This window comes from Cnephaeus nilssonii, assembly GCF_951640355.1.
Source record: "Cnephaeus nilssonii genome assembly, chromosome: 4".
NCBI lineage: Eukaryota > Metazoa > Chordata > Mammalia > Chiroptera > Vespertilionidae > Cnephaeus > Cnephaeus nilssonii.
This window is the reverse complement of record NC_137075.1, coordinates 82,034,612-82,054,828: the sequence shown is the minus strand read 5'-3', so window position 1 is coordinate 82,054,828 and position 20,217 is coordinate 82,034,612. Positions and strand designations below refer to the sequence as shown.

The window sequence follows — 20,217 nt, the reverse complement described above, 5'->3', positions numbered from 1 at the left end:
GCCACCTTTTTCAGAAGCTTTCCCCACCTTCCCAGACCGAATGGGACCCTGTGTTATATGTCCTTATAACTAGTTGATCCTATCTCCTCCCCCCAGGGGTAGCATTGAGAAAGAAGTCAGTAAAGGGAAGATGAGGGACACCCAGAAAGAATCCTGGCCCCAAAGCAATGACTCACAACTGCTCTGGACCATAGAATTGGGAGTAGGTCAGAAATGGGTGGAGAGATAGCGACCCCTGGTGGTTGCTAGTTTGCAGGCAGGCACTGCAGACCAGACTCAAACATGACCAGATAGGGACAGTTGCTCCAGAAGATACTTGGCGCATTCCTGAGGGGGTGGTCACCACTCCTTCCACTGGAAACCACGTGCACTCACCTGAGCAGAAAAGAGCTTAGCACCAAAGAAGGGCCATTTCCGGGCCACGGTCAGGTAGATGCGGATGCACTCAGGAGGGGAGCAGCCTTGCAGTGCTGCCCACTTTGTGGTCAGCTGATCTACTAGATGTCTGGATGGACAGAGGGAGAGAAATGGTGCAGTGAAGTGCCAACATGTTTTCATGGCAGCTCTGAGACCTCCCCAAGCCCACAGCCCGCATCTCCCACAAGACCCCCGTAAGCCCTGCAGCCTACCTCAGCTGTTCAGTGGGTGTCCCATATCTGTAGCGCCTTGGGTAGAACCGGTCTAGCACCTGCTGTAGGTGGTGCTGAGCCTTGGAAGGGGGTGTGCCCCCAGGGCTTGGCGAGAGGTGCCTCTCCAAGTCCCCAAACTCTACCTGTGATAGAAACACATGGAAGCACAAGTCAAGAATCTGGACATGGTGGCGGTGGGATGGGGGTAGGCTGTTGAGAAAGGTGTAGTACACCCTTTTTTTCATAACTTTACCGGGGAGGTGTGAATGGATGTGAAAAAACACTTCTTGTGAACTGGCCCTTTATCTCGTTTCACAGACACCAGAGATAAACAAACAACCTTAGGGTCCTGGAATATTAGAGATTATCTAGTCCAACTTTCATTTTCCAGCTGAGGTTAAGTGCCTTATCCAAAGACACAGTTAATTAGGGGCAGACAGGGAAAACAATGTAGAAATTCTGGCTTCCAATCCAAAAGTATGGGACATAGGATTGAAGATGCTACAGATCCTAGAGTACAGCAGGTCCTCGAAGAACAGTTTTGTTCAATGTCACTTCATTATAATGTTGATGAGATGTTTCGCTTAAAGCTGTAGAACCAGCTGACGATGCTAAGTGAGGACTGACTTACTTTAGCAGAGCTCCAAATGTGGCCTTTGGAGTCAGACACCTGGCTCAAATCCCAACTCTGCCACTTACCAGCTCTGTAATACTGGTCAAGTTACTTAAACTCTCTGAGCTTCAATATCCTCACCTATTATGTGGGGATGAGAACTAAATGGGCTCCTATATAATAAAAGGCTAATATGTAAATCAACCAAATGGCAGAATGACCGGTCGCTATGACACACACTGACCATCAGGGGACAGACGCTCAATACAGGAGCTGCCCCCTGGTGGTCAGTGCACTCCCACAGGAGGTGCGCCGCTCAGCCAGAAGCCCACCTCCACGGCAGCACTAAGGATGTCCCACTGCCGGCTTAGATCCGCTCCCCACCTAAGCCGTCAGTCAGACATCCCCTGAGGGCTCTCAGAATGCGAGAGGGCACAGGCTGGGCTGAGGGCCCCCCGCCCAAGTGCACAAATCTTGTGCATCGGGCCTGAGTACAAGTGGGCCTAAGCCGTCAGTCGGACATCCTCTGAGGGCTCCTGGACTGCAAGAGGGTGCAGGCTGGGCTAAGGTACCCCCCCCCCCCCAGTGCATGAATCTTGTGCACCGGGCCTCTAGTATAAAATATTTAGCACAGGGTTCTCTATAGAGTATTTAATACATGTTTATTATATTAACCTTTTGCACTCGGATGTCGAGATTAAATTTACTCTTTGAATGTATCAATAATTTGAAATATAAAAAAATCCAAATAAATAAGTTTGTATGAAAAGAAACTCCAGTTTTTTATTCTACTGCCGCACTTTGTAAAATCCGGGGATTTAAAAAAATTAAATCCCAAGTAGAATAAAGGAATCGAGAAAAAAGCAAGCGAGTGCAAAGGGTTAAAGATCAGTTATTAGAGAGAGAGGGAGAGAAGGAGAGGAAGGGAAAAAGGAAGAGAAAGAGAGAGAAAGAGAAAGAGACACATTGATGTGAGAGGGAAACATCGATTGGCTGCCTCCTGCATGCACCTTCCAGGGATGGAGCCTGCAACCCAAGTATGTGGCCTGTCAGGGAATTGAACCAACAACCTTTTGGTACATGGGATGATGCCCAACCAACTGAGCCAGACAGGGTAGGGCTAAAGATCAACTATTATTATTTCCTCTTCTTTTTCAGCAGTAGATCTATGGGAACCATACAGTATCCCAGATACCTTTGGCAAGATGGCCTCCTAAAGGTAACAGGGAGAAGAGTCAAATTCTGAATGTGTGTTCCTTTCCCAATTCTAGTTAAAATGCTTGACAGCTTTAAGTACAAATGTTATCGCATACATTATGTGATATGCATTAAGAACATACTTAGTACAACAACCCTGTGGGGGTAGGTATGGAGGTGTCTTTGTTTTCAGTCCACAGAAATGGAAACTAAAGCACAGACAAGTAAAGTAACGTGGCCAAGACCTCAGAGCTTGAAGTGGCCAGGACTCAAACCCAGGCCTCTGGATTCCCGCCCAGAGTTCTGCACGCAGCCATGAGGAGCTCTGCTGGGTAAGGAGCCAGGGTCAAGGCCATCCTCTCCTCTGGCACCGCCCATCTGCAGAATCTCCTGCTCCAGGCTGTGTGGCACATTCCGCCTGCGAGTCCAAAGGTGGTGCCTGACCCTCCTGATTCCCAAACAGACCCGTACCTGGGCCATGAGGGCAGCCATCTCCAGAGCCAGCTCCTTGTTGACAGGAAACCTCCCTGCCACGATCTCGCCGCTGGTCTGGAAGGCAAGCAGCAGACGCTCACGCTCCGTCTCCCCTTTGACTTGACCCCGAAAGTACAGCCTACAGGGAAGAGGGCGAAAAGCCAGGTCAGCTGGGATCCCCAAAGGACGAGGTCATCTTGGCATCTGTTTATCTTGACTCCCAAAGAAAGAAATGACTCTTTTTATGCCATTTGTAAGCCTATTTTCTATTGCCTCCAAAATATTTAAGCAAGCATGACACAGAGCCCATAGTTCTCATGGCAACTGTAGCATGTGGTTAATTCTGGATACACCGTTAGACTTATGGGATTTGGTGAAAGGATCTGGTACCAGGAATCACAACTTATTAGGGAACTGGATGAGTTAAGAAGCCAAGAGACTAATGGAAACTATTTGCCTGGAGACAGCTGGGATGGAATTTTCTTACTCAAATTGGTAAAAAGTCAGGATGCCTACTTCTGTATTCCCTGGAATTGGTATAGGAGCGATTTATTTCTAGTCTTAAATTTAGTGCTCATACAAAAGCTCACTCTCCTAAGGTAACACATGCAGCCATCTCATGAGGTTGGTCTGTTTTCTTGGCATGTTTGTGTGTGTGTATGCATGCATGTGTGTGTACATGCAGTATAGGGACCGAGAGCTGAGCTGCCCAGTCGGCCTGGCTCCCCCGCTAATGAGCACCATGTGGTGCTGCATCTGTGGGCCTCCTGCCTGTGCACCCCAGGCACAGCCCTCACGCCTGGCCCCACCCTTGGGCATGCTCAGGACCTGCTCTTGTACATCAGCCTCACGACACGCGTGCCACCCTCAGACTTCCTGGAGTGCAGCTCCTTCAGGGCTTGTTCCCACTTGGAAATGGCATCGCAGATCTTGAAGAGGCAAAAGACAAAAGTCAGAAAAGCACCTGATGAGGGGCATGAGGTCCAGGCAGGGCTGGACTCGGGCAGAGCAGCAGGGCAGAGTGGAGTGACTGTCCTCCATGGAGAGGATGACCTACGGGGCCAGGACCCCAGGTGCCTGCGCTTCCTCACAGACTTGGCGTGAGCAGCAAAGCACAGCTTCCCCTATTGGCCTTACCATCTGAGCCCCACCCACCCCGAGGCAAGGCAGGCCCCAGTCAAACACCATGGCCTCACATCACCAGCTCCCTTTCCATCCCACCCCACTCTCCGCTTCAGCAAATATGCCCAGAGGCCTGCTGTGTAGCCAAGCCTTGCAGACGCCCCGACATTTACAGGGAAGGCATGTAGCACAGTGTTTCCGGCAATGGTACAACTACAGGCCTTTGTCCTGCTGCCGTAAAGAAAGCAGACGGACCCAAACCCTCACGCTCATCAAGTGCTACAGCACATTCCCTCAAACACTTAACACGCGCCACGGCTCTAATCTCAGACCACAATACAAGATAGTCCTCAGTCCCATTCAAGAGCCTTCAATACCCAAGTACCATAAGGACCTACTTCCTAAAAATGTGGCTGAACCTGTAGGCACAGCAGAGGCCCTGGCAGACACAACATCCAGGGACACTGGGCATGCAGGTGCCCACCCGTGTCCCTGTGTGCGTGTGCGTGTGCGCGCGTGTGCGTGTACCTGGCAGGCTCGGTCGGGCTGCTGCTGAGAAGTGCCTCCTGTCCCTCCCACACCAGCTGAGCAGCAGCTTCCCCTGGATGCCGCACAGCCACCCCAGGGAGAGAGGGATACAGAGCTCTTCTCTCCAGACACAACAGCACAAACATCTTTTCTCTGCCCACCTGGGTACGTTTAAGGATGGCATAGAAGGGGGGACACAGCCAGAGAGCTAGCAGGACAGGCTTTTCCCCACCAAAACCCCGAAGCCAGGCGGTGGGTCAGCGGGGCTCAGGGCTCCGCGGGGAGGCCGTCACCTTGACGCTCCCCTGCAGGCAGTGCTCCAGGGCCCGGCCGGACGGATCGTCTGTGAAGAGGGCAAATCCCGAGTGGGACGGTTTCCTCATGCCTGTCTCCTGGTTCAGCCGCTGGAGGAACTCATCCACTGTGGAGGAGCCGTCGAAGCCCACCACCTGCAGGGGAGAGTGTCAGCCCCAGGGGGGCTCGCTGAGGGACGCCCGCCAGGGCTCACGGAGGGTCTGCGTCCAGAGGTGGGGAGGCTTGCCTAAAAGGAGCAAGGGCGGATGCAAGGGCCAAGGAGACGTCCGTTCTGGATTCACACGCAGAGGGTGCGTGCCCAGGGGATGAGCCCGCCCACTGGAGATGAACCCGACAAAAGCTCTGTGTGCCCTTGACTGTCACTTTTTGGGAGGCCCTTTCATGCCATCTTCCTGGTCAGTGTCTCAGTTTCCTGTTCACACAATGGGTTCAAAGATGTACTTCCAGGACATCCAACAGTGGAGCGCTTTTGCGATTCAAGCTCCTCCTGCCACGCGGGCACTAACCCCCACTCCCACCCCGAAGTCCCAGGCCCATTCTTTTGCTGGTTTGCTTATCAAGAACCTGCCAATCCTAAGGAGGCTTAGCACCCGCCTGGCCCTAAGGTACTCCCCTCTGGAAGAGACGCAGGACAGGGCACACGCCCGCCTCACCTGGTAGGTCCCGTTGGCGAAGTGCACGGGGATGCTGAAGGGCAAGGAGTGGTGGAAGGGGTTCCGCAGCAGGATGGACACCACTTCCATGCGCGATGGCCTGGCTTCCCGCTCCCCAGTCTGCAGGGTCCGCTCCACGGCCCGCTGGCAGTAGGTGGCATACTGGCCAGTTTCATTTCTAAAAGGACAGGTGAGGAAGAAGGGAATACCACGGAATCCACACCTCCCTGCCACCTTGGTTCCCAGCCCAGACCCGGCCAGAACCACGTCAGCCGCTGGGGCAGGCTGTGAGCCAAGCCCTGAAGACGGGCCTGGGCTATTAATTAGTCATTCAGGGCCCGTATGAACATGGCAACAGAGAATGGCACTTTGGGAATAATCCGGAGGCAACAGCCCCCACAAAACATCCATGCGCACGTGAACAGGTGTGCAGAAGCCCAGGCCTGCCCAGACCTCCACGTGCGTGTTTGTGTTTACAGCCATCGGTGAAGTCCCCACGGCCACCGAGCAAGTCTCAGAGGGTGGGGGGATCCGACCCGTTTCCCCGTGACACTGAATCATGCCACAGCGGGAGCGAAGGAGCAGCGGGGGGAAACGGCGCTCACTCACCGGGGGTCTGCGTGGCGCTGGAGCTGCTGCTGGATGTACCAGAGGAAGTGGTGCTGAGGCAGGAAGAGTGGGGCGCACAGGGCCAGGAGCTGCCAGCACTGCAGGGCACAGGCAGTGGGGTGAGTGCTGGGCCCGCATGCCCCGCCTCAGGGCCCTGAGCTACAGAGCCTTCGGCGCGCTCTCCAAACCGGAGCCCCCACCTTCTCCGGGCACCAAAGCCAACGGGGTCAGGCTTTGACCAGAGCAGCAGTCGCACAAGCTGACTGCACACAGACCTCACCCAAAGGGGCACAGGGAGGGCAGCTGTGCCGAGGCGGCTCTGAGCACGGCCCACTGGCCACCAGGCTCAGGATACCCGCGCAGCCACCTCCTCCCGCTTCCCGCCTCCTGGGCAGCCCTGGCCAATGGCTCCTGTCCGCTCCTCACCCGGGAGCCCCTACCTGCATGAGGGAGTACTTCTGAGGCGGGCGGCAGCTGGTCTGCTTCATGAGTTGGCAGTAGATCTCGCTCTGCAGCTCAGGGTGAACCAGGCACACCTGCAGGGCCCTCTGGACCAGGGACACGTGGTAGTCCACCGAGGCGGCTTCCACGGGCACGTTGATGAAGAGCTGGCAGCACTGGCAGGGACAGGACAGCGGGCACTGGCAGGTGCTGAGGCAATGGACAGACGGGGCCGCCCCAGGACTCGGGGGCTTGTTCACAGGGAGAATGTTTCTAAGAGGGAGCACTGCCTGGGAGCACTGTGCTTGCGGGGAAGGCTACCTTGGGCTGGAATCTTTCCTTCGTTAAATGTTTCTATTACATAAGCAAGACAGACTCATTTTCTGAAAAGAGAATATTCAAGACAGGCACAAAGAACATTCTAAAAGAGGCCAGAATCCCTCAGGTTCAGAAACAACATAGGCCTGCCTTTTCCTGTCCATCACAGGGGGCGGGAGCTCAAGGGCCAGTTTCACAGGCGCTCCCCCAGGCTGGGAATGAAGGCCCAGAGCTTCCGCCCCCCTGGCCTACAGGACGTGGTGGGGACCCTGTGGGACTCCCCCACCTCCTCTGAGATCCTTCTGTGGGCCAATCCCTAACTGCATGTTCTCCTCACCCGAGGATCACCATGGGGGGCAGAAGTGTGTGGGGCAGAGCCTGGGCACATGGCAAGGGCGCCCCCGCCCGTGGGTGGGCCAGGGCTCCGCTCCCACTTTACCTTGAAGAGCTTGATGGCCTCAGTCTGCAGGGCCTCGGAGGGCAGGGTGGTGAGGGACGTGTACAGCCCGTCTTTGCTGTAGCACAGCATGGGGTGCCTCCAGAGGGGGGAGTCTGCCAGCAGAGAGCAGCAGCAGTTAGCCCTGGGCGGGAACTCTCCTCCCAACCACCCCTTTCATCTGCGGGGAAGACAAGGGTTTAATGTCTGGGGCCCACGGTGGTGCTGGGTTTATATCTAGAGTGTGGGGCTCACAATCACAGCTCACAGGAAGGCGGCTACTGCTCTGCTCCTGGGGCTGCCACAGGGCGAGTGTGCGAGGCGTGGGCATCTGAGTGCAAGCATGTGTGTGCAGGGTCAGCCTGGATGGAGGGGTGTGTATCAGCCTGGAATAAACGAGCTGTGGCTGCAGTGGAGGGGGTGTGGTGTGTGCTGTCAGTGCCTCCGGCTCCTCAGAACCAGGGACCCAGGCTTAGGCTTCGCTTATTACAACCCTCACTATCGATTCACCAGCTACCTCCTTCATCAGGCCTCTCCCCGCCAGCGAAGCTGCAGGTGACAAAGTAAAACATTGGCCCAGACCACTGGGCAGTCTGAGGGGTCGCCTCAGTCCCTTCATCGGAGACAGGGGCTCTGGAGCTTGGGATGGGGATGCCCTTCTGCGGCTCTGACGGTTTTAAAACAGCGTCAGGGTCCAGCAGTGCTTTCTTTGGGTTCCTGACCAACAATTACCCAGCCACTGCCCTACAACCCAGGCCGAGAGGGCCGTGCTTGCCTTACCTGGGTCTCCCTCATCATCCATCAGTTTGCCAATGATCTGCTCGTAGGCGGTTCCCACCTTGGCGCTGCTGCCCCCTGCGGCCACGGTGAGGTGATAGAGCCACGTGTCCTGGAAGAGGACGGAGAGCTGTCTGCTGGGGCTGGGTGGGGAGATGGGGCAAGAGCTCCCAGGGGCTTCCTTGAAGGGGCCAAGCCCAGGTGGGGCTCAGCTGGGCCTGGTGAGCAGAAGTCCGGGCCACCAGTGTCGGAGAGGAAAGACCTGGGATCGAACCCAGGTTTCTAAGCTTGTGGTTCTACCTCAGGGAAGAGGTGGTCACTGGGAACAAGTCAACGTAAGGAATATTCCCCACCCGGGGCGCTGGTTGCCAAGATGTCCGGGAGGGAAATAAACGTGAATGTGGGGAAGATGCGGGGAAAGAGAGAAGGGGAGACGAGAAGCACAGGTCCACGCGTGGCCGTGGGGGCCCGGCCCTCCCTTGCCTTCTCGTGCTTGGTGCCAATGAGGAGGTAGGTGGGGCTGTGCTCCGGGGGGTGGATCCCCAGGGTGCAGTGGGAGGAGAGCAGCCGCCCGGTTCCTCCGGCCTCGTAGTCCTCATCTGAGTCACAGGATCGGTCGACTTCCTCTATGCGTGCGTCCTGCACAGGCAGGTGGCCCAGGGGTCGCTGCGGACATGAGGCTTCCGTGAATGGGAGAGCCCGGGGACAGGGGACTCCTCTCTCGGAACCTTTGGCCCTGCAGGGCTGGGAATCGTGGGTGAGGACAGATACAGGGGGAAGGGAGACGAGAGCTCGCCGACTGCCTGCTTGGGGCGGGGGGGGGGGGGGGGGGAGGTTGGCATGCTCTGTGGAGGGAGCCCGCCAGCTGGCGTTGCACTGGCTGTGGGGCTACGGGGTAGAAGGGAAAGTGGAGCCCCAGGACAGGGGTCTGGGGGGAGAGGGAACGGTGCTGTCCGAGGCCGGGAGTACCTTGTCCTCATGGCTCCGATAGTAGAAGAAGGTTCTCCCGACGAGAGCGCACCAGACCAGCTTGGAGTGGCCATGCTTTACCTGCGAGGCAGAAACGAGCCGGCATCACCAGAACCAGGGGGCCCCGAAGTACATCCGGGCCTGGCACAGGGAAGCCACAGGGAGGCAGACGTAAAAGCCCCGGGTCAAGCTCAGGTCCTCAGTGGAGACGCCCAGACTCCCCGAGGGAACCAGCCCTTTCGCAGCGAGGGGCCACGGTGTGCCCCAGGGCACGCCCCGTCCATCCCAGCGAGAGCAGGCCAATCGGGTGTCCTGTCCCAGGAACGTGGCCGAGGAAGGACCTGCCTTAGCAGAGGCTGGGGTGGTCAGAAAGCCGAGAGGAAGGGCAGGGCAGGGAGGCCAGTATAAATGGTGTGGGAACAGCAGACGCACACAGAGGGGACCGAATGGGACGCAGAGGCAGAGAGAGAGCCGCAGCACCCACCGAGCGCGCTCCGACTAGCCGCTCTGCCTCCTGGCGGCTGTGGGCCCAGGTCACGCGCTTCCTTGTTAACGTCCCCCCCTTACTTGGGGTTAACGTGTGCTTCTCCGCTCTTGGCAACCAGAAGAGCCCTAACTAACCCGTCTTCAGGGCCGGCCTGGGAGGTTACACGTTTTGAAGTGGCCACACCCACCTCGCTTAGGTCCCAGCTTCCCACTATTCATACTGGCGGGTTCAGGTTGGGGTGGGGGACCCCTAATGACCTCAAAATGGGCACATTCCTCGGTCTTGAGAATAGCTGTTGTTCTAACAACCCCACCCTGTTTCCAGGGAACCATCCATCCCCTGTGGGGTCAGACGGTGTTTGAAGCCAACCGGCTAATCCCTGTGAGGAAATCCCTGGAGGAGCCGTGGATCAAGAGGGGACCCCGTGCCCCTGGGCACTCCCGCGCCTGAATCCGACTCTCAGAAGGCCCGCCTTCCTCCCCAGCCAGCCGCAGCCATACCTTGGTCAGCCAGCCCTTCACGGTGGGCTTGGTGCCCCCCTGAGGCAGGGCCGGCGGCCCGAGGGCCTGGACCTTCAGCAGCCTCTGCAGCACTCGGATCCACTCCTCCAGCAGGCAGGGCGAGTCCGCCGTCAGGTAATAGGTTTTCTTCTCAGAGACGAGCTGTGCAGGAGGGGGATGGGGCGGGGCCGGGAGACAGGAGGGTAGAGTAACAGAAACTGGCTCTGGGTGGCACAAACCGCAGCGCCCACTGGGCCGTCCTGCTCCCCACCCTGGAACTCGCCCCTTCTTTTCCCCCTCGTCTTGCTCTCCCTGTCTCTCCTCCCTTCACTCTCGCTCCCATTCTGTGTCCTCTTCCTTCCTCGGACTCACAAATTAGGGTCACACTCAGGTGTCTTTCACTCATGCCGTGTTGCCCCACCTCTGTAACCACCACAGCCGCATCCAAACCCAGCACCTCCCTGCCTAAGATGCTAGCTGTGAGGACCCTGCTCACCTGGAAGGTCTGTGCACCCTCCTCTCGAACAATCTGGCAACGGGAGTTCAGGTCCACCTGCCCTTGAGGTTTCCGGATGATATCACTCTGTAAAGAAAGGAATGCTCTCACTCTAGGTCACGGCAAAGGAGGAAGTGATTCCACGCTTTCCTGGGCTATGCATGGTGGGTAACGTGCTCTGCGTCCTGTTTCTAGCCAAGTGGAGCAATGGTTAGACCTGGGTCCCTCTGACCCAGCTCAAAAAGCGTAGATTGAGCCTGTATGTCTTTGCTTTTTAAAAAAAAAATTCTAAAAATACTTTAAATTACAGTATACAATCACTATCCTTTTGTATTAGTGTCAGGTGTACAGCACAGCGGCTAGACAATCACAGGCCTCACAAGGTGTTGTGCTGGCGTTTCCAGTACCCACCTGGCACCACACCCCGCTGTTACAGCGTTACTGTTCTCCCTGGGCTGCACTTCACGTCCCTGTGACTGTTTCGTAACGACTAATCTGTACTTCTCAATCCCTTCACCTTTCTTGCCCAGCCCCCAACTCCCTCCACCCTGGCAACCATCCGTCTGTGCTCTGAATCTTTAAGTCTGTTTCTGTTTTGTTTGTTCATTTATATTGTACTTTAGATTCCACATTTAAGTGAAAACATGTGGTATTTGCCTTTTTCTGACAGACTTAGCAAAATACCCCCTAGGTCTATCCATGCTGTCGCAAATGGTAAGATTCTGTTCTTTTTCGACCGAGCCTTTAATGTTGGGTCCAAAGCTACCAAGTTATTACTAAGCTGTAAAGCCCTTACATTTTTTTCTACTACATCCTTTATATCAAGTGTGGCAAATAAGTGGCTTAAATATCACCATTCCCATTTCCAGTGCCACTGCAGACATTACTAATCGATCAGAGCATGCCTGCCTATTGAGCAATCCAGGCCCAGAATCCTTAACAAGGTGTTCCAGACAGCCACAACCAATCAACGAGATTTGCACAGGAGACAAGGCCTTTTTGCCCCCCTTAAAACATTAACATTGGTTATTGATCAGGGAGGGCCTGTCAAAATAAGTTCCCGTGTCCAAGGCTCCCTAATTCCTAACAGTGTTAGGAAGGATGGGGAGGAGGCAATGGGCTCTCCTTTTTTTAAAAATGTTTTTATTGATTTCAGAGAGAGAGGAAGGGAGAGGGAGAGATAGAAACATCAATGATGAGAGAGAATCACTGACCGCTGCCTCCTACACGCCCACACGGGGATCAAGCCCACAACCGGGCATGTACCCTCATCGGGAATGGAACCGTGACCTCCTGATTCATGGGTCAATGCTCAACCACTGAGCCACACTGGCCAGGCTGGGCTCGCCTTTTAGAACAGTTCTTTTACAGAACCAGGTAAAAGAAGAACTCGGCTTCTGAAGGAAGGCGTGTCCAAGCCAACTCATCTAGGATTGCCTTTGTCTTCTCAGTGCTTGATTTCACTGTGAGAACCAATGACCAGCCTCATGGTCTGGGGTGTGGCTCAAAGCCTCTCCCACCTGCCAGACCTCTGCCCTCTGGCATGGGCCACACGGCCCCTCTTCCAGCTCTCCTCACACAGTCCTGGGGCTGGGTGGGGTCCCTAAATGACAGTCCTGGGGAGGAGGGTCTCACCGGGGACTTGTAGTACAGGATCTGTCCCTGTCTCAGGACAAACCAGCGCCTCTTCCACGTCTTCACCCGGCTGCCCATTTTCAGCAGGTAGCCCGACTTCTCCAGCGACTCCTGCAGTGGGGAAGGGTGCAGAGGGGAAGGGCGAAGAGGGGGACTCACTGAGGTGTGGACATCACACAGGCCCACGGAGCCCAGCTGAGTCACTGCTTTGTCACCAGTTAGAAAAAAAATTGAGTACCTACTGTGTGTATTTTGAGGGCACTGTGTCCTGCTAAGGGTTCAGGGAGAACTACATCAACATGGGTGGCCCTGCTTTGGGAGAGTCCTGCTGGCTGGGGAGCACACCTGACCATGAGGAGGCGGCAGGTCAGGGGCTGCACAAGGGAGAGGCTGGCTGGGAGAGGGGCCTTCAGGAAAGGTCAGCCTTTCCCTCAAAGATGAGCCAGTAGGAGGAGGGCGGCCACTGAGGCAGCAGGGAAGGGAGAGGTTTGGGGAACAGTGGGCACGTCCCTCAGGCTGGGGCGGAGGGTTCGGGGCGGGGCAGATTCAGACAGGGCAGCTCGGTGGTGTGGAGCAAGGGCTGGGGATGGGATCTGGCTTTACGGCTGGCTCCGGAGAAGCATGTCTCTGAGCCTCAGGCTTCTCATCCACAGGATGGGGTAATAATCCTGAGAGGATGTGAGGACAACTGAGACAGTACGTGAGAAGCACGGAGCACTGTGCCTGGCACACTGTAAGGACTCAGGAAATGTTAGCTCCCAGCATCCCAGCGTCAGCATGGAGCTAAAACGAGGTACTCTGTGTAACCCCTGGGCTCGGTGGGCCAGTGTGCTGAGGGTCCCGGGCAGGCAGCTCCCGCCCTGCCCCGCCTCAGCCCCATCCGGTGGGGCCACCCTGAGCTCACCCTGCCCAGGCTCGGCCCCTCAGTGGAGTAGGATGAGGTGCGCTGTAGTTTGTGCTCAGGCTCTGAGTAGTCGCTGTCCAGGGAGCAGGCATCTGGGGGGATGGCGTAGTCGCCCTCCGAGCTCAGAGAGGACATGGAGACACCTGGCCACGGGGGAGGATTCGAGGCCTGTGTCCCATGCCACCCAACCCCAGCTCCTCAGCCACCCGGGACCCCCGAGTCTGGGGCTGAGGGTCACGGGCAGAGATCAAGCAGGGACCCCATGCACGGCTGCCCATGGGAGGAGGTGAGGGGCCCCGTGTTGCCCACACCCCTCAGCTCCCCTGCTCCATACCTCTCTTGATAGCCCGGGGGCTGCCTAGTCCACTGGTCTTCCTGGGCTCAGAGCAGGGGACCGAACTCTGGACACTCGCCTGAGAGCTGCAGTCGTCATCGGACCCCGAGGACTCGTCCACAAAGGGCACGGTGCTGATCTGGGTGACTCTCTGCAAGACAGGCCCCGGCCCATGCAGCTCGGGCTGCAAGACACCCCCACCCCCTGGCCTGCACTCCGGCTCCAGGCGCTCAGGGTGTGGCCAGCACAGCCTGTCTGGGCACAAGGACGCCGCCACCCAGCCAGGCCACCCACCAGACAACTGTCCCTTCTCCACCTTTCCCCTTGGGCTGACTGGGGGTGTGTGTGTGGGTGTCACCATCCTCTGTGGTTCCTAAAAGAGCTGCCCCATCCCAGCTGAACACCTAACCACTGTGACCCCTACTCCCTGCCACTAGGGGGCCAGAAAGCCACACCACAGCCCAAGGGTGAGGACAGGAGCTTCACAAACGGGCGGGGACTAGGAAAGACCATCTCCACGGACAGACATTTGCTCAGATTGCTTCTCTCCATGCTGGTGAAACTGGCGAAAAGGGCTCTCTGTAGTGTGATGAGGTTTTTTAGAAGACAACTTGGCACTGCCTGTCAACTTTAAAGTCCACCTCTAGACCTCTGTCCTCCGGAGACATGTATACGAAAGTGCACAGAGATAGAGTTGCACAATGATGTTCATCACACCATCGATTTTAGAGAGAAACAGAGAGGTGTCCTAAACTGTCAATCAGTGGAGGACAGGTTGAAGTAGCTGTGGGCATCTGCGTGAGGGGACGGGGCAGCCCTACAGGGGAGGCACGGCAGGAAGGCCTGGCACACGGCTGGGAGAACAAGCGAGGGGTAGAATGACACGCAGTGTGACCCCTCGGTGTGCATGCATGTGTATGTGCAAGTGACAGAGAGCGACTCTTTGTGAACGCATCTGCAAACACAGCAGAAGGCCTTACAGAACAAGCCCCAGACCACGAAGGACAGCGGCCCTGGGCGGGGAGCTAGGGGAAAGCAATGCGGGAGGAAACTCCACTCTTGGCTTCTTATTCTTCTATAAAAAGTTCTACCAAGTACAACCGTTACGATTTCAAAAACTAATCATAAAAGGAGACGAAAATGCATATGAAACATGCTGCCCTTTTATCTGATTTTTTGTTTTAAAAAGTGTGGGGATGTATGGAGTTTATATGGGAGTATATGTCTGAACACGTAAAAAGTTCTAAAAAGAGCCCCACCCTCTGGGACACGCGTGTGACAAGATGGGGGAGGGGGGGACAGGCGGAGCAGCCATAGGCTTAACCTTTTCCTTTTTCCTTGGCCCACAAGCATATTTATTCAAATTTTTGTAAATATAGAACTTTTCTACTGGAAGTCTGATAAAGATGATAAAACTAAAACGACTTATGGAGTGGGCTGTGCTTCTTGCCCAGAGTTGTGTGTGTGAGTGCGTGTGTGTGTGAGTGTGTGTGTGTGTGTGTATACAGAAACCTGACCCTGGGGCCCCACTCCAGCCACTGACTGGACAAGGAGCCGGGGAGCGGGGGGGGGGGGGGGGGGGGCGGGCAGCCATCCTCGGAGAGCAGTTCTTACCCCCTTCAGGACTGTGTAGACAGGCACCGAGCAGTTCTTGTAGACAAGGCCCGAGAAAGGCCCAGGGGACGATAGAGAGGGAGGCCTTGAACCTGGAGGGGCAGGGAAGGGGGACTCGATGAGCTCCAGGCCATGGCCCTGGACGGGGTGTGGGCACTGCAGAGGGAGGAGGGGGAAAGCTGCAGACGGAGTTCCCTGGAACAGCACTCCGGGGACAGATCTTAGGATAAGGGCCACGGCCTTTGTTCCCACTCTTGCCAAGGCGAGTTACCCGTCATGCGCTACGTGGCGCTCACAGCCCGTGGGGGTTCTGTGGCCGGCCCGGGACTTGGGAGGCTGTGGTGGGGATGGGCCTCTCTCAGGGGCTCACATAAATCAAGGTACTGGGGCCCCTTCCCCCCACGCCTTTACTGCAGTGCAGGTAGGGAGCTGGGCTGGGGGACCCCTCCTCTATAGTCCCCTCCAGCTCTCAGATTGGCTACAACCCTGTTCAAGACCACGCCCACCCAGCAGGTAATGGGCTGAATCTGCAGTTTCCTTTTCTCTTTAAGGCAGCCCTGGCTGTGGGATTTCCCTGAAACTCACCTGTTGGGGGTGGGGGGAATGGAAATGGGGTGCCAGGTGACCAGAGCCCTGGGTGTTGCCCAGAAGCCTCTCCTCCGCTGCACGTCCACCCTGACCACCATGGGCACCCCACTTGGGACTCACCGAAGCAGGTGGCACTACTTCGGGGAGGTACGTCCGAGAGACACATGCCTGACGTGGCCACGGCATAGATGCGGCTCTCCTGGAATGAGAAGTCCCAGGAGGGTCAGAGCCCATGGCTACGCCCACCCCAGCCCCTCCTGGGTGTGGGGAAGAGTATGGCTTTGCAGGCAGCCAGACCTGCGTCCACATCCAGGCTCGGCCGCTTACAGGAGGCGAGTTACATCATTTCTGGGCCTCAGCTCTGAAATGGGGGTAACAGACTCAGGTGTTGTGAGAATCCAATTAAATTATTGATGTGAATATCTAACACCTGGACTTTAACCAGTGCCCAACAGCCACTCACCTCTCTGACCCCTCCCTTCAGGGGGAAGGAGACTCCGAGGGGAGGGGTCGGTGGCCGTGTCTCTGAGCCTGACCCATTTCCCAGCTCTTGGGTTTCAGGCTCTCACCCCTAGAAGTAGGGTGTGGACCACCAGGAAGTCAGAGCCCCGAGGTGAGGGCATGACCTTCTATAAGTCAGTTTGGAAGCTGGGACACAGATTTTCTCTACAGTAATAATGTCACATCGCGGCTAGGCTTTGGTCCGACCCACAAAGCCTGTGTCAAACGGAGAACCCCACCCACAAGCCGCTGGAGACGTGGATGGGGAACGCCCACCCTCAACTCTAGCCTCTCCCCTGGATGGCCCCACCTTCGCTTTTGCATATCTCTTTTCTCCAGTCAAGATAAACGGACAACAAAGGCCCCGTCAGGTGACTGGTGAGTCACAAGGACCGAGAAGGTCAGCTCAGGGGGCAGGGCAGTGGGGTTGAGGCACCTGGGGGGAGGGCCGGGCTGGGATGAGATCCCCAGATAAGGGCCTGGGAATGTAAGGTAAGACGTGTGAGGCAGTGAGGGTGCCCCCGGAGGGGCACTGGGGTGGGGCAGATAAACTGGGACCAAGTAGTAAAATTAGGCATCAAGAAGACTGTTACTCTCAGTAGTGGCGGACCATGAAAAAGCGAAGCTTGAGGAATTCAGGTTCACCATGATTTAGGGATTTAGGCAACTATCACTGAACAAATAGGAGTGTTTCACAAAAGGCCATCTAATGTCTAACAAGGGTTATTTTGGAGGTCCACAGAAAAAGGGCTCTGCAAACCCTAAATTGGCAAATAAGATTATCCAACTCCCTCGGATGGGACGGCCTTGTAATTCTCAGTCTTGGTCTCCCCGGCCCCATGGTCACTGCCCCATTGGTCTCACCTGAGAAGAAAGGCTGGGCGCCCTGGCCACTGTGGCTTCCTCAGGGCCTGGGTGGAGCTAAGCCCCCTGCTGGTCCCTTGCTGAGAGCTCCCTCGCTGCCCACCTCGGCTTTAGGGCTCCAAGGACATTTGTAATTACAAGACCACAGTGACCAAGAGGAGGGATGGTTCCGATGGCATTCCAGCCTGGCCTGGCCCTTCCCCCAGCTTCAAAGCCTCTCCACCTTGTCCCACCTGCCCCTTCGCTCCTCGTCCACCTGCTGCTTCCCTGCCTTACCCTTCCTGTGGCCCTGCCAGGACCCCGGGGCTTCAGGGACAGCTCGGCAATCCTTGGCCTGTGGCCCTCCTGGCCCCCCCCCCCGCAGGTGTGTCTTGAGTCATCCAGGTCCCCCTGTGGAAATCACTGCTAAGCATGCAGCCCATAAGCTTGGGGTGATGAGGCATTTCAAAAGGAGACCCTGAAAGGTGGGCCTCCCAGGCAGTGATGGGGGGGGAGGGGGAGGGGGCACGCCCCAGCACACAATTCCCTGTGCTGCCAGGAGCCTGACGGACGTCCCCTGCAGCATGCAGGGGTCAGACCCTGAGGGAGAGGCTGACAGCTACTCTCCGATGTCCTCCAAGAGGCAGGAAGCTGGAGAGTCAGAGCCGGGCTCAGGGGGCCGGTCCGCCACCACTGGGAGTAATAATCTTTTTGTGCCTAATTTTACGACTTGGTGCCCATTTATCTGCCCCACTCCAGGCCCTTCCTGGAACACCCTCACTGCCCCACGTGTCTTACTTAAAGCCTGGTCCCTCACTAACGACTACATGACCTTGGGCACGTAACTAAGTCTGTAGGGAGAACGGTTCCCCAATCTGTAAAGAAAAACAGCATCCAACTCCTTGCGCAGACAAGGCAAGGAGTCCTGGCCTGTGGCGGGCTCCGTGCTCAGCTTTCGACATCCGTGATCTCATCTCACCCTCGCCACGGACCCGTGCAGCCTTAGCAATGCCCATCCCCACCCGCTTCCCATTTAATGGAAAACGTGAGACACGAAAGTGGAGAGAACAGAATCGAGTATGACTTCACGGACCCATCGCCCAGCTCTACAGAGATTAGTGCATGGCGGTCTCGTCTCATCGGTATCTCCACCCAGATCACCGATTCTGAAGCAGTGCCCCGCCCACCAGCACAGCGTTTTACCCTGTGGTGCAAGGGAGGAAGCCCAGGCTCAGAAATAACAACAGCCAACACTTCCATGCCACTCCCCATGACCCACTCCCACAAGTACTTGTTACTATTAACCCGATAAAGTGGGCACCATTATCCCCATTTTACATACTGGGAAACCGAGGCACAGAGGGTTAGCCACTTGCCCGGGTCCCAGAGGTAGTGACTCAACCCTCGCGATGTGACGTTGGAAGCCCTGCCCTTAGCGCCCACGCTGCACACCTCTAAGAGTGAGAGGCCGAACGAGAAGACGTGCACACTGCCCCGCACAACACCAACCTGGCGAGTGGCACACGGCGGGCGCTGGCTTAGGACATGAGAGCTGGCCTCCGCCCAATCACCCCATCCCGGCTCTGCCCCTGGCTGGCTGGGAGCTCTGGGCAGGCCCCGTGGAACTGGCTCCTGGAGGCACCGTGAGCACGACCGCCTGGCCCCTGCTCAGTGTGTGCTGTGCTCGAGGACGCGGGTCACCTCGTCAGCCCTGCCCAGCCCCCAGGGGGCCTCTTACCCAGGATGGAAACCGGTGCAAGGGGGGTGTGGGTGGTTTGCTCCCCAAATCCACTTCCACCAGCTCCGCTGTGGAGACCTTCCGGCTCTCTCGTTCCTCCTTCCTCCCGGCTGGGGGCGGCTCCTCCATCTCCATCTTCTCTGGTTCCTCATCGAGTTCCACGGGGGCCGCCACCTCGGGAAGGCCGGAGTGGGGGAGGGCAGCCAGGGTCCCAATCTCCACGCTCACCACGTGGTTGGAGCGCTCAGGGCCCACGGGCGGCTGGCTGTGGTGCCGCTTGGCCAGCTGGACACTGTCGGAGGGGGTGCCGGGAGCCCGCACCTTCGGGAGGGTCAGGCTGCAGCCGGGGCCACCTTCCCTGGCAGAGGTCTTTGTCCCAGGGAGGGACCCTCCCTGAGCAGTGACCAGGCCCTCACCCCAGGACGACAAAGCATGTCTGGGGGTGCAAGTCTTCAGGCACAGCTGGCCAGGAGAGCCCTCTCTTCCCAGACGAGATGGAAGGGTCTTGGCCTCTGACAGTCCCCCGGGACGGACCACGAAGGAACTGAACTCCTCCGGGGCGCTCCTCACTTCAGGGACAGAGTCCTCGCTCTGCGGAGAGCCTGGGGCGGGTGCCGGCAGGGCGGCCTTCAGAGCGTCCCGGGCCTGAGCACCACTGTCCTGCCCCATCAGCGGGGCTCCTGGCCCTGCAGGGACAGAATCCTGCTCTGGGATCTCCTGGGGGGCCACCAGCAGATTCTCGGAAAGCGCCATCTGAAGAGCTATGGTGGGGGCAAAAGCAGGCATGTCGAGAGCTATCTTAATTCAGCCCCACACCCCGACACACTCACGCACACACGCACACACACACACACACACACACACACACGCGCGCGCGCGCACACACACACACACTGGCACACACACACACACACACACACACACTGGCACACACACAGACCCTGGCGCGCGCGCGCACACACACACACACCAGCACACACACACACCGGCACACACACACACACACACTGGCACACACACACACACACTGGCCCACTTACCTTCTAGGGCTTCCTGAAGGGCTGCCACCTGCTCCACCAGGCGCTGATTACAGCTTTTCAGGTGCTGGTTCTCCATCTCCAGCTGGGCACACGGAAAGCGGAAGGTTTAGAATCCTCAGCTTACCGCTTTAGACACCTCATTCAAAATAAGCTTAAAATCCTTTTTAAAGACCAAACCTTCGAAAAGTGCTGCCCTGAGCTCCTCCCTTCCTCTGGGCTAACCAGTCTCCTTTGGGATAGAGTTCCATTTGGCAATCCCTGCCCTTTTCTTTCTAGTTTCATTTTTAAGGTTTTTAAAATTGTGAAATACACATACACAGAAAACTGCACAGCACGTCAATGCACGGCGTAACAAATGATGCTGAAACGAACACGCACGTGACCACCATCCAGGTCAAGGAATTTTCCAGCCTTCCACCACCCTGGGCTTGCCCTTTTCCAATCACACGTCCCTCC

The 20,217-nt window shown here is 56.8% G+C and overlaps 1 protein-coding gene across 3 annotated transcripts in view; it reads right to left on the bottom strand.

Annotated features, from left to right (window-relative positions):
• PLEKHH1 (pleckstrin homology, MyTH4 and FERM domain containing H1) overlaps positions 1–20,217 on the bottom strand; it is a 47,170-nt gene that overhangs the window by 3,426 nt on the left and 23,527 nt on the right. For all 3 annotated transcript variants that reach the window (XM_079768386.1, XM_079768388.1, XM_079768387.1), the window contains exons 6-26: positions 19,762–19,843; positions 18,722–19,482; positions 15,760–15,838; positions 15,052–15,143; positions 13,438–13,588; positions 13,104–13,246; positions 12,200–12,310; positions 10,565–10,651; positions 10,069–10,230; positions 9,082–9,162; positions 8,596–8,778; positions 8,116–8,224; positions 7,339–7,451; positions 6,581–6,757; positions 6,141–6,238; positions 5,532–5,709; positions 4,857–5,012; positions 3,742–3,842; positions 2,911–3,052; positions 630–772; positions 376–505 (exon numbers count right to left, since the gene is read on the bottom strand). In XM_079768386.1, the coding sequence (XP_079624512.1) occupies positions 376–505; positions 630–772; positions 2,911–3,052; positions 3,742–3,842; positions 4,857–5,012; positions 5,532–5,709; positions 6,141–6,238; positions 6,581–6,757; positions 7,339–7,451; positions 8,116–8,224; positions 8,596–8,778; positions 9,082–9,162; positions 10,069–10,230; positions 10,565–10,651; positions 12,200–12,310; positions 13,104–13,246; positions 13,438–13,588; positions 15,052–15,143; positions 15,760–15,838; positions 18,722–19,482; positions 19,762–19,843 (3,279 nt within the window). The remainder of the gene's footprint in view (positions 1–375; positions 506–629; positions 773–2,910; positions 3,053–3,741; positions 3,843–4,856; positions 5,013–5,531; positions 5,710–6,140; positions 6,239–6,580; positions 6,758–7,338; positions 7,452–8,115; positions 8,225–8,595; positions 8,779–9,081; positions 9,163–10,068; positions 10,231–10,564; positions 10,652–12,199; positions 12,311–13,103; positions 13,247–13,437; positions 13,589–15,051; positions 15,144–15,759; positions 15,839–18,721; positions 19,483–19,761; positions 19,844–20,217) is intronic.